Source organism: Gopherus flavomarginatus, chromosome 2 (assembly GCF_025201925.1).
Source record: "Gopherus flavomarginatus isolate rGopFla2 chromosome 2, rGopFla2.mat.asm, whole genome shotgun sequence".
NCBI lineage: Eukaryota > Metazoa > Chordata > Testudines > Testudinidae > Gopherus > Gopherus flavomarginatus.
In genome coordinates this window covers 152,602,655-152,615,998 of record NC_066618.1, presented here as the reverse complement: position 1 = coordinate 152,615,998, position 13,344 = coordinate 152,602,655, and the positions used below count along the sequence as shown (strand labels likewise).

General features: G+C 50.8%; 1 protein-coding gene across 2 annotated transcripts; it reads right to left on the bottom strand.

Annotated features, from left to right (window-relative positions):
- Positions 1-5,700: 5,700 nt before the first annotated feature.
- DUSP2 (dual specificity phosphatase 2) lies at positions 5,701-10,595 on the bottom strand. Of its 2 annotated transcripts, XM_050937544.1 has the most exons (5): positions 10,132-10,595; positions 9,087-9,220; positions 8,182-8,401; positions 7,178-7,377; positions 5,701-7,088 (listed from the first exon to the last, which is right to left on the bottom strand). In XM_050937544.1, the coding sequence occupies exons 1-5, from the start codon at positions 10,517-10,519 to the stop codon at positions 7,038-7,040; spliced, it is 993 nt and encodes a 330-aa protein (XP_050793501.1). In that variant the 5' UTR covers positions 10,520-10,595; the 3' UTR covers positions 5,701-7,037. The 2 variants fall into 2 exon arrangements, with proteins under 2 accessions (XP_050793501.1, XP_050793502.1); XM_050937545.1 differs by having other exon boundaries at positions 5,701-7,377.
- Between the last annotated feature and the right edge of the window lie 2,749 nt (positions 10,596-13,344).

The window sequence follows — 13,344 nt, the reverse complement described above, 5'->3', positions numbered from 1 at the left end:
TCGGTGGGTTCCCGGTGATGCCTCTGCACATCATGGCAGGGGTCAGAGTTTCAGCAGCGTGATGTTGAACTGCAGCTCGGAAACGGTTCCCGGCGAGCATTGTTTGTCATTTACATTAGGTAGGTAAAACTTACTCCCTCCTTCAAATGTACTAATCCTATCACATGATCCCCAATTCCTAAATAACAAACATGGCAACCAGTTACACACTGGCACCTATGTGTCCTCTTTCCTGCCCAAGCGCTTTACATTTTATCGTTCATGACCCAACTGTAACTTAATTGTGACCTTCCCTGTTGGTGCAGATGGTCAGCATAAAACGCTGGTCAGAGCTTATCTTCCCATTTGTCGAGTCTCTTTCGGTATCCTTCCTAATTTCCCAGGGTCATTACCACTGGGTGGGTATAACTCTCACAAGGGACACTTGTGAGCGGGGGGTGCTTTATCAGCAGCAGAACATGCCTTTTTTCAATTCTAGTGGTGAACTCCCTGAGTCTCACCCAAGGATGATTTAATATGGGGGGAGGGGTGGGATCGGTTGATGAGGTCTCAGGTCTCAGGCCTACAACACCCAGCTATACCTTATCTGCCCCCTCAGAGACCCTGAGTACCCAGTGACACCCTCAGCTATACTCTGACTGCCCCCCGACACTCTTGGTAACCCAGCTATACCCCAATTTTTCCCCCCCCCCAGAGATCCTGGGTACCCACTGATATGCAGCTTTACCCCCAACTCAGCCTCAGAGACCCTAGGTACCCAGGATTACCCAGACTGCCCCCCAAGGATCCCTGGGTACCCAGCAACATCCAGAATTACTCCAACTGCACCCCTAGACACTCTGGATACTCAATGACACCCAGCTATATCCTGACAGCCCTGCCCCAGAGACCCTGGGTACACAGTGGCATCCAGCTATACTCTGACTGCCCCCACCCCCTATAAAGCTGGTGTGACACTCTGTACCCCAAAGCAAGACCCTGGCACAGTCATATTCACCACTGTCATATCATTATGATACATTTTGTACTTGTACATTTTGCCTTGTGAGGTATCATTTTAAAAGTCTGAATCTGTTGAATATTAATAGCCTGTAGGAATGTATGCGCTATCATTGAATGTGAAGTTATGAAGTTTTGCTGTGTGTATGTTACTGAAATATGTTGTAAAGTTGGAAACACCCACATCCAGCCTTTCAAGTACAACAGTGGGGCAGCCAGAAACTGATAATGGTCCGATAAGGGGAATATATACACTTGTAAGTATTACTCCAGGAACCGCTCACAGAGAGTACCTACACAATGGAGGCTGTTTGACTCACCTCTTAGCAAAGGATCTTTCCAGCAAGCTGAAAGAAGCTATAACAGTGGGAAGTGATGTCATCCTTGGTCCTCACTCCCCGGGCAGCTCAAAAACACCTAGAAACACAACTAGAGAACAAAGACTGAACAACAGGGGAGGTGGTCCCAGGCTGGAGGGAATTTCCAGCCTGAGTTTGGAAGATCTGTGACTTGCTTGTTGCAGTAGACAGAAAGAGCCTGAAGCATGAACCTGGTGCAGGGCCTGAGGCCTGAACAAATGTCAGCAAAAGTTATGCTATGACCAACAGTCAGGCCCTGTCAAAAGCAGATGCTTGCCTGGAAGTCAGTGATCGGTAAAGAAACTGAGCACCAGTACTGTTGGCATTGCTACAATACACTTGTTAGGGGGCTTTCCCTTCACTCCCTCCCCTGGTTCTTGTCACGCGGACAGAAGGCAGAAAACCGGAAGTCCAAAGCACAGGCAATGTGATGTTTATCGGGGTAAGTTTTCAGCAGGCATATGTATCCCATAACTCTGACACCACAGAGTCCCGGTTCCCACTGTTCCCTTCCCAGCTCTGACGCCACAGAGCATTTACACCATGTCCCTCTTCCCAGCTCTGATACCGCAGAGCCTTTCCTATGGCCCTATTCCCCATTCTCACTTCCTCCTTCTTAGCAGGCCCAAATATACCTGCAATGCACACCCACAGTCCCACCCCTTGCCATTTATGGTCATGGTCTGTCTGGGGGATCATGGGTCTGAGGGTCTTCATCCCACCCCTTTTGTGCCCCATGGGAGGGGGAAGGAGTGAGGTGGTGCTACAGTCAGGGACAGGCATTTCTTTGATCTTTTACTGTTTTATACCTTCCCCCCCAGTATCCCCCATACCTCCCAACTGGTTGCTTGACCTTGCCTTGAGAGAAAAGCCAGGCAGTTTCCAGTGTATATGCATCTTTAAAAATGTTATTAAAGCTAATGTTAAAAAAATTATCGAATACAAAGGTTGGGAAAAGAGCATCTGTACATCTGGGTAGAGTGCTTAGATTATCCACAAATACAAAATTTGTTTTTAAACTCACGATACATATAGTGCATAATCAGCAATAACCCAAATGTAGGTGAATAGATTTAACAATACAGTTTAGATATTAGAATCCGAGTACTCGGGTGCATCACTCATGAAAAGTTGTACAGAGATTTGGTTGTGGAAAACAAAAAATATCAATGAATGGAGATTGTCCCAAATCCATTGGTCAGGACTCAAACCTCAGCCAACTACTCAGAAGGCAGCTAAGCTCACCACTATATCACCAATGCATACCACCTGCCATCAGTCCCATATCTTTTCACATTGTACTGAAAGCCCAGTCTGGTTGTGGGAAATGCAACACACGGTGTCTTTGTTCATTGTTCTTCACAAGTGTTAGTATAAGATATAAGAGTATCAAAAAATCAAACCCAAAATTCTACCCCAGGCTAACAAACAAGCCTACATGCTAACACCACTGGATACATAAACATATTCCGGCAGGCCAGCACAAGAACAGCCCAACCGAGCATGTGATAAAATGGTTTGACGAAAGTGGTGAATAGGGCTATTTTGTCTGAAATATCAGGAGTAAAAGTACAAGGGGAGGTAACAAATGTGTCACAGAACACATAAGGTAATATGTACGTTGTTCATCCCAGATTGTTTGTCTCAGTCTATTCATGTTGGGATATCTTGCGTTAACCCTTTGCCTGGTCTAGGGGGCAGCGCAAAGTCCCGCCACTGACTGAGCTGGTTCATTGTCACGGGCATACGTGTTGGTGCACCTGTAACCTTTGTGCCAGGGCGTTAACACCTTGCGTCGTCAGCAATAAACATGACTGTTCTCAGTGGTGGCAGATGACAGAACAAGAAGCAATGGTCTCAAGTTGCAGTGGGGGAGGTCTAGGCTGGATATTAGGAAACACTATTTCACTAGGAGGATGGTGAAGCACTGGAATGGGTTACCTAAGGAGGTGGTGGAATCTCCTTCCTTAGAGGTTTTTAAGGCCCATCTTGACAAAGCCCTGGCTGGGATGATTTAGTTGGGAATTGGTCCTGCTTTGAGCAGGGGGTGGGACTAGATGACCTCCTGAGGTCCCTTCCAACCCTGATATTCTATGATTCTATGGTACAAGAACACACAGACCTCTTAAGTAAATACGTAAAGACATTCCAGAGCGGATGGTACAAGAATGCATAGACCCCTCCTAAAGATAAGGATGGAATGACAGGATAATGGATGAAGATGTTTTGTTCGAACTATGAGGTACAAGGTAATAACATTTTGACTCTGGCCATTGATTCACACAACCTTGAGAGAGAGAGACTGGCCATATTGACTTTTACCATTAGTCCACACACCCCAAGACAAGGGGTGGTCGTAATGACACAACCGCAGGGAAGTAATTATCCCACCCCAAGAAGGGACGAGGCACACTTGCCCCACGCACTGGGGTATTAGAATTCTTATCCCTTGAAGCTCTTGGTGACCTGATCTGGAGATGGATTGGGTGTGATGCTGGCAGACCAGGTGCCAGCTCATGCCAACGTCACCATGTCTCAACTGAACACTGACAAATGCAGAGCTGGAATCAGTCCTGCTCACCTGTGTGATAGCATTATTAAAATGGGTATTAGGATTATAAGAATGTGTTTAGTGTTTGGACTTTGGCTGCTTGTGAGTTGCTGCATGCATTAATCTCACTTGTAACATCTGTAGACCATATTGTAAAGTAATCTTTGAGCAATTGTATTGTGAGCTTCTGTGACTGTATAAATCACCAGACAGGAGAAAGACAAGAACTAGTGTAAAGTGCTGGTTTCCAACAGAAGGTGTTAACGTCTTGCCCAACAGGGATGCTCCATCAACACCAGATGGACTATTGTCGAACATAAAGAGGACAAAAGCTATTTGTTGTTTGCCCTTCCCCCACTGAAGATGTGTCATGCACATGAATTCCTCCCTTCAGCTGTATTTGCAGCTGCGAGTGCAAGTGAGGAAGAGGATAAAAACTCTTAATAAGGATGAACTGTATCTCTATACCGCTTGCATTCTGGGGAGCAAGGTGTCCTTGGCATAAGCAAGGAATACCCAGCTACTTAGCTTTTATTATCTTTCGAAACTTAAGATTGTAACTCATTTGTGTATCTATATTCACCCGCTTTAGCATTGTAAATAACTCTCCTTTCCTTTTCCTATTAATAAATCTGTATATAGCTTATCATGGACTGGCTACAAGCATTGTCTTTGATGTGAGATCCAAAGTGCAATTGGTCTGGGGTAAGTGACTGGTCCTTTTGGACTGGGAGTAACCTGAATATTGCTGTGATTCTTGGTATAAGGGACCATCTATCACAAAGGCAGGCTCACCCAGGTAGCAAGACAGAGCAGAGTACCCAAGGGGACTGTCTGTGACTCCATGTTACATGGAAGAGTTTACACTTGATAATTGGTTAGTGAAATCTAAGCATAGGACTCACAGCATATCCCAGATATAAAAAGTCCAAAGAGACCCTGCAAATGGAGAAAAACAAAGGCACTATTTACAACTATCAAGTATTTACCACTATATCCAACTCACGAGCTAGCTAACAACACTAACGTATTCAAGAGAACAGGGCACGCTACAGACTCCATCTCAGGCCAAAGGGGAGACGGGAATGAGGGCCATTCAGCCACATAGTCCTATATATCCTTGGGTTGGGGAATGAAGGTGCCAGGGCTGAAGCAATTCTTTTACATTCACAACTGATTTGGCAAACCCAGCGGTGCTGGGGCTATGAAGTGCCAAGCCTAGAGGTGCTGGGGGGTCAGCCCTGGCAAGCCCGGGTCGGGGAATGAGGATGACTGGAGCGTAGGTGTGGGCCAAGCCAGCATGGCTACCAAAAATCTCTGCTCAAAGGCACAGGGGTGCACGTGTACCGGAAGTGGAGCACACATCACTACTCAAAGAAAAAGCAGTTCTACTCAGATGGTCCCTGTGTGGATAGAGATGCTGGGTAACTAGTGACACCCAGCGCAGAGACCCAGCCATGCCCAGGCTGCCTCTACTGCACAGCAACCCTGGGTACCCAGTGACACCCAGCCCTACCCAGAATGCCTCCCCGCAGAGACGCAGGTACCCAGTGAGAGCCCTGAGGCTGCTCTATCTTACACAGAGGCTCTTGCCTGGTCCTAGACCATCAGGAGAGAAAGGTGGCCTGAAACCCACTCCCCCAAGCACTAGAACACAGGCAATGCACATCTGGCCTTGCTCCTTTAGGGCCTGCTCTTGGCAGGTGCTTGTTCTCACGCAGCCTCGGGGCCATGATGCTTGTTCAGTGATACCCTCCATAGCCTCGGCAGAATGATGCTCAGAGACTCGGAGAACAATGTAAAAACCAGCATTTAATTGAAACATCATTAAAACCAACTCGGTGGGTTATTATATAAATATAAAGTGCAACATTTCCAACAGCTCTATAAATTAATTTCAGTCAAGCAAGAGGTTTGCCTCCCGGTGCAAGTGCACGAAACTGTATTGCTCTGCACCGTCAGAGACAGCTCTGCTGAGGAAGTCAGCCCTCCAGGAGGGTTCTTTGGCTTGGCAAGTTTTATCCAGTCCCTCAGTGCATTCAAAAGAGGAGAACTCTGCTGGGAGGTGGGCACCCACCCTCTCCCCAACAGAGAGAAGGTGCTGTGCAAGGCTCACATTATCCAAGAGGAAGGATTGGATCATTTGCAATCAAGTATCCTCAACCCATTTCCACAGCATATTTTAAAAATGAGCAAGGAGTGAATTACAGCAGGTTTTCAGGTGCAAAGAAGAATGGCTATTGGCTCTCAGAAGTGAGGGTGGGGGCTGGTGGACAATAACAATCCACCGTTCATATAATCCAGTCAGAAGCATTCAGTATATTTGTCACTCTGGACCAAAGTAGATTTTTCGTGTCAATGAGGCTGACTTGATCAAGGAAAGATCTCTGGCCAAGAAAACGTTTAAACTCTTTTTTTTTTTATCACTACAGCCCAAACTCTGCTTTCTTACATCAATCCAGTCCCACTGCATCAGCCATTAAACTCTGTGGCACGGTTCAGACAGGGTTCTAGATGGAGAGAAATCAAAGGAGAAACTGTGCAATTCATTTTTGCTGGTATGGTAGCAAAGGAACCAAATTCTCTGTGGGTTCCTGAGTGGAGTTTTTCCCAGTAGAAAATTTGGACTGTCGTCTTTCCTACTGTCCCCTGGAGCAGAAAGGGGGCAAAGTTGTGGATAAAAAGATCAGGCAACATACTGAATTACCTGACATGAGCCCTGATCCTGCTCGATGGGAACAGAATTGGGCCCCATTGAAAAACAGCAAAGCACTCGGTCCTAATTTACAGGGTAAATGGCCTTGTTCTGAAACTACCTGCCATGATTTCACACTGGAAAGCAAGAGGGACAAATCAATCATGTTCTTTTAAGACCGGGATTGGGGAGAGGCTGGGAGGGTTGGCAAAGTGGACATAACCTTCAAATGGCCCCAGTGTGAGGAACAAGGCCGCCTGGCTGCTCTCAGTGCATCTGGAAAAGCAGAGTTTCACTCCTTTTTTCTCATCTTGCCCATCTTCACTTCTTTTTTTCGCATTCAAGGGTCCAACGCATTCATACAGGGATGGGGACTTTAACCCGGAGAGGCTGAGGTGTCTGTACAGGTTGCAGAGGGGTGTCCTCTGACATCTTAGTGCAATATACATGAGGGATATTGTTTGGGTAGAGCACCCCCTTGGGGCTGTAAACGGAAACACACTGTGAGTCTATGTCCTTGGCCGCTCCGGAGGGCGGAAGGTGCCCGCTAGACAGCAGCTAATGGCACAGCACCTCTGTCTCGAACTGCAGAAGCTGTCCCATGAAGCCAAAATTGGGCGAGATGACCCCGCGGCGCTGCTTGACGAAGTCGAAGGCTTCCTCCAGGCGCACTCGTTGGGTCTGGATCAGGTAGGCCAGGCAGATGGTGGCCGAGCGGGAGATGCCAGCCTGGCAGTGGACTAGCACTCGCCCACCGCTGCTCTTCACGGAATCTACGGGAGCAAGCAGAGAGGGTCATTGAGTGTTCTAGCAGGACCCCAGGGCTGAGAACATCCTGTCCTGAGGCACTGCACCTCCCTTTCCCTCAGAACCCTCCAATAAACCCTCCGGGCCTTGCCCTTTAAACCCAGACTCTCCCACTAGTGTCTCTGGAGATCCCCCTTCCTCACAGCCAGGGGCCAAATGCTCCATGCAGCCTGCCCCACAGGGTGGCTCATTGGAGATGGTTGGGCCAAGAGTTCCTAGATGTAAGTAGCTGAAGTCCAGGGCAGGATGGGCTCAGTGTAGATCTCTTGGCTCCTAAACTCACTCTTCTCCTCCTTGCTGTGCACTGATCCCGCAGAGCTCGTGGGCCTGATTCTGCTCTCACTTACACCAGTGTAACCCCACTGTCATTGGGATTACTCCTGATTTGCTCCAGTGGCTGTGAGAGGGGAATCAGGCCCTGGCCTGTTTGGCTTCAAGGCATTGGCTAAGAGCCATTGCTTTCCCTGGGGTATTGGCCCTAGGGCAGGACATGAGGCCAGGAATGAGACTGCCAGGGCTGGAACTGTGCCACCTGGCTGGACCGGATCCTGACACACAAAAGTTCTCCCACTGGAGCAAGGGCTGCAGGGGTTTAATAGTGCGCCATGCCCAGAGACTATAGGCCTATTCCAAACCTCACTGAAGTCAATGGAAAGGCTCCTGCTCCTTTCAATGAGCCTTATCTGAGCCCTATGTGAAAGCCTCTATACTGGGGCGTCAGTAGGGCTGCAAGGGGGAATGGCTGTCCTAATGACTAATCTCGTGCTTACCAATAAAGCCAATGGCCTCCTGGAACCAGATGCTGATCTCAGCCATGTGGTTGTCTTCCACAGGGATGCTCTTGTAACGAAACTGCCCTTCAAAATGGTTGGGGCAGCTGGCGGAAACGTTGAGCACGGCCGTGATGCCCAAGGACTCCAGCACCTGCTTGTTGGAGGAGTGGTAGCAGCTGCCCAAGTAAAGGAATGGCAAGATCTCCACAGGGCCACCCTAGAAACAAGAAGAATAAAGACAATGTGAGACCTTCTTCCTCTGGGTTGATTTCACAGCTTTACACTCCCCTGGAGACATGCACCCAGTTCGCCCTGCAATCATGTGGAGCTGCATCTGTCTATGTACCCCTATGCCCCTCATCTCTGCTGGATTGGAGTGCTACTCCAGCAACGATATCAGGAGATTAGACAGATGGATAGATTAGATTAGTGCCTAGACTGATGACTTTTCTGGGAGTGAACTGACAATAGACCCTGCACTTGACCTTGGCTGAAAACCCAGATCAGCTAATGATTAATTTAATCTGTGAGCCCCACAAATCCTGCTGACAGATGTTTGGCCAGATATTTGCTCAAGAACAGATCCTGATGCTGTTGGAGGTTTTGGCAAAACTGCCATTTTCTGAAATGGGATCAAGGACTGGCCTTCAGACAAAATTAATGACTAATCATTGAGGTACCCAATTTTGATCCCCTTACTCCAGCTGAGTAACACCTTCGCCCATGAATACTGACGTCAGCGGGCTCCTCAGCATTGAAGAGACCATTCAGGATGAGTAAGACTATCAGAATCAGGCCCTGTAATAGGCTCTGGGGTGTCTACATTTGGAATGGGGGGCAGGGTCAAGAGCAGCCTTCCAGCCCAAGTTTGTTGCATTGCTGATGAAGTCAGGAAAACTTACCTGATCGTAGAAAGGAGTGATGGTCCTGGTGTTACTGTCGTCTTTCGAGTCTATCAGGGCTGGCAAGGAGGCAGGAGGAGGCGGTGGCTCAGAGCACAGTTCTGGAAAGCGGGCTTGGAAACCATCAAACCCCCCTGCAAAGAACATATCAAGTTAATATCAGCAGCAGGTAGAGCATCGCCGCTCAGCACATGCGCAGGGACAGGTGTGCCGGGGTTAGCTAACCAAGCACTGACGCTGTTGGGAATAACAGGCAGAAAGGTCTTGTGCAGATGTCCCCAGGGAGTGGGCCAGCATTTGTGTGCTGAAAATGCATTTTAAAATGGGGTTTGCTACTGCAGCTTGTAATCTCAACCCGCTGGGAGAAGGGGGGCCCAGGCCTCTCTCCAGGGCCTCTCAAGCTGGGGCAGGAGCCATGTACTAACCATATCTGCTTTAGCCCTTCTGTGTGTACTTTTCTAGCACTAAGGAGTAGTGTGAGCTGCTCAGTGTGTGTGACGGGCTGCAGGTGTGGTTCTGAATTTGTGTATTTGAACGTATGTGTGAGAGAGAGACAGAGAAGATTTCTGGTTGTATGTGTGTGCATGAGTGGAAGTTGGTGCTGTGTGCCAGAGTTTGTGAGTGCCTGTAAGTTTGCAAGGTGCTAGTTAGTGTTTCATGCTGTGCACGTGTGTGAGATTGTGTTTGTGTGACATTTCTTATGTGTGTGAAGTGGTGGTACTGATACTGTATAGAAGTGAGTGTGTATGTGAGCCTGAGAGTGTGTGTGCTCTCCTGATGCGGGGTGTTCTCCCAGAGTTAGTGGGGGTGCTCTCCTGGTGTGTGTGTGTGGGTGCATTCAGTGTTCTGGAGGGGGGTGTTGGTGAGGGTGCTTTCCTGGTGGGTGGTGTTCTTCCGGTGGGGGGAGGGATGTTGTCCGGGGGGGGGGGGTCGCCCTTGGGGTGATGCTGTCCTGGAGGAGGGATCGTCCCGGGGGGGGGGGAATGCTCTCTTGGGGGAGGTGCTGGGTCCCCACAGGCGACTCCCTAGGGGAAGGTGCCTTTACCTCGGAGCAGGTAGATGAGGGTGGGTCTGGCTCTCGCCTCCAGCAGCAGGGAGTTGAGCAGCAGCCTGGCCAGGCTGTCGGCCCGCAGAGCCAGCACCGAGCCGCTGGCCTCGTCCAGCACCACCAGGCGGGACAGCTCGCCTCTGCGGAGCCGCCCCAGCAGCGCCCTGTCCGGGACAAGCCAGTCCAGGCTGACGCCGGCTCTGCCGCGGGATCTGCGGCGCAGCAGCCCGTTCCAGCGCACCGGGCGCGAGTCCAGCAGGTGAGCCTGGCAGAAGGCGAGGAAGGGCCGGCAGTCCAGCACCAAGGTGCGCCCGGCTTCTTCGGGCTCTCGGAGCAGCCTGGCGAGCTCCGCGCTCTCCAGCTGCTGCACCTCCTCCATCACCATGGCTGGGGCTGAGGGATGCGCCCACTAAAAATCCCGGGGGGCAGCGCAGGGTCCGGAGCAGGGCGCACGGGGCACGGCCGGGCAGTGCGCGCAGCGCAGGGTCCGGAGCAGGGCGCACGGGGCACGGCCGGGTAGTGCGCAGCGCAGGGTCCGGAGCAGGGCGCACGGGTCTGGATGCGCGGGGCGATGGACTCTCCAGTGTCTCTGCAGCCTGCCACGGCGCTGGCGTTTAAATACCCAGAGCAGGGGCCAGCTCCGGGCAACCATATAAGGGAGTGTGTGTCACTGAGGAACTCCTTTTTTGGGCAGCTTCCACTCACGTGCACTGAGATCAGAGGAGCTAAGGCCGTCCCACTGCGCGCGCGCGTGTGTGTGTGTGAGAGAGAGAGAGATTCTCTATCCGGGTGTGTATATTTCTCTGTGTGTGTATCTCTCAGGGTGTGTGTACTTGTGTGTGTGCGCATGTCTATCTGTGTGTGTGTGAATCAGAGTGTGTATATTTGTGTAAGTGTATCTCTCAGTGTGTGTGTGTGTGTGTGTGTGTGTGTGTGTGTGTGTGTGTGTGTGTGTACCTATCAGGGTGTCAAATATCAGGGGGTAGCTGTGTTAGTCTATATCCACAAAAACAACAAGGAGTTCAGTAGCACCTTAACAGATTTATTTGGGCATAAGCTTTCGTGGGTAAAAAACCCACTTCTTCAGATGCATCAGGGTATGTATATTTGTGAGTGTGTATCTCTCAGGGTATATGTTATTTGTGTGTGTGCGCATGTGTGTTTCTATCCTTGTGTGTATATTTGTGTGTGTATGGATCTTGCGTGCACATGCCTGTGTGGGAGCGTGACAGTCTGTGTGTATCTCATTCCGTGTGTCTTTCTCTGCTCGGGCCTGTATCTCAATGTGAGTTGTGTTGTGTGTTTTGCTTGCAAGGCAGGACATGAAGCTCCTGGCCCTATGTAAAGACAGCTCAGTAATCTCCCTCTCTGTGACTGGGGAAGCCAAGGAAAATCTCCCTCCCTTCCCAACGCTAACCAGTTCCCCCTCCAGATGATCATTTCTTGTATCTAAGCAGCCACCTCTTCCCGCAGCCTCTTCAACCCAGCACTTCCCTGGCTCTCAGTGGCTCTCCAAAGTCTCCCCAAATGCTCCCCTGGTTCTCAACAGCCCCCATGAATGCTCCGTCTCAGCCCCTTCCCAACCCAGACAACGTATTTCCCTTGGAACCCATGCCCGCCCCGCACCTGGTTTCCTGTGGTTTCTATATACGGCGCTGCTCAACTGAATTTAGTCAGTGGCATGGGGACCTTCTGTGGTTTCCTCCCACATGGGGCCCCCAGTCTTCAAATGTGAAATTGTGGGGGCAGAGTGACATGGGGGGGGGATATGAGGATCCTGTGATCTGGTCCCATTTTACAAAGGGGCTTTACCAGGTCTGCCATGGCTTTGACTCATCCTCTCCTCTCCCCCAGGCTGACCTTTTCTGGCAGCGAGTCACGGGGCTGGGGGCAGGAGTCTCTGCAAAGAAAATTGGTATTGACACACCCCACCATGCCCAGGAAGCAGAGACAGCAGCAAGGCCTGGCTCCCTTCCAGCCCAGGGCTGGCCGTCCTGCTCACGGCCAGGGCTGAGGTGGACGAGCCGCAAGCAGAGAGCAGGAAGGAAGCAGGAGCGTGGGTCACAGCCACACTGCAGCTTTGCGCTGAAAAGTGGAGCCTTTGCTGCCACTTCCTGGTGGGGGCAGTGCAAACTGGTCTTCAGCTCTGGGGTCTGAACTGGGGCAGGGCTTTGGTATGGCCTTTAATCTAGCTCCGGCCCTGTGGAGCTAACAATCAACCCTGCCACCTTAAAGTGTGGGTGGATCCCCTTGTTCAGGCACTAGGCTGAGACTTGGTGTGAATTCCCTGCTCAACCACAGACTTCTTTACTGACCCTGGCCACGTCCCTTAACCACTTAGTTCCCCACCTCTGCAGTGGGAGTAGGGATCCTGCCTTGGTCTGTGCAGCCCTTGGTGGCAGGGACTGTCTCCTACAAGGCGTGGGTGCAGGACCCAGCCCAGTTGGGTCCTGATCTCCAGGGGCTACCAGAACACAAAGAATACTAGTGATCGGGCCAGGTCAAGACTGGGACTTCTACCTTGTTGCTTGCACACTTATCTGAAGCATCTTCCCCATTTCTCTACACTGCAAGCCTCATGGAGACTGGGGAGGCACCAGGCCATTTGGGATGAAGGGAACCAGCAAGACTGGGTCAGCCTTGCCTTCCACCAGCAGGGGTAGCTGCAGCCAACAACGAGCTCAGGGACACAGCTCCCCAGGTGGCTTCTAAGGAGCAGCCGCATGGGAAGTGGAGGGAGGAAGCACTGGTGGCCTTGGCTGCTCTCCAAGGCCAGCAGGTAAGGTGATGCTTACTTAGGAGGAGCCCCTGAGGAGCCCTGATCCACTGTAGATCCCGCCTCTGGCTCTGGTGTCTACTGCAGGTGATGCACCACCCACTTCCTCCCAAGTAAAGAGTTGAGAGGAGAAGTGACTCTAGCAGGGATGACTGGGGAGAAGGCGGGGGCAGTAAGGAATTGCAGTGATGATGGAGACACCCCCCCCCAACCCCTAGCTGAGCAGGGCAGTCTCTCGCCAGCTGAGATGGATGCAACAAATGTGGAGCAGAAAAGGAGGCCAGACTCACCGCCACCATCACTTCCACGACATGTCAGGGAAGTTCAGATGGGGATCTGGATCGGGGTGTTGTGGCCTATCCTGGTCTTTAGGTGGTGAGCATGACCAAGTAGCAGGAGTTTGCCACACACCCCCCCCCACCCTTCCCATATTG

Coding starts and splice junctions, on each gene's coding strand:
- DUSP2 (XM_050937544.1), bottom strand. CDS start 10,519: ATGGTGATGGAGGAGGTGCAGCAGCTGGAGAGCGCGGAGCTCGCCAGG. Junction 9,221..10,131: donor CCTCATCTACCTGCTCCGAG/GTAAAGGCACCT, acceptor TGTTCTTTGCAG/GGGGGTTTGATGGTTTCCAA. Junction 8,402..9,086: donor TCACTCCTTTCTACGATCAG/GTAAGTTTTCCT, acceptor TCTTGTTTCTAG/GGTGGCCCTGTGGAGATCTT.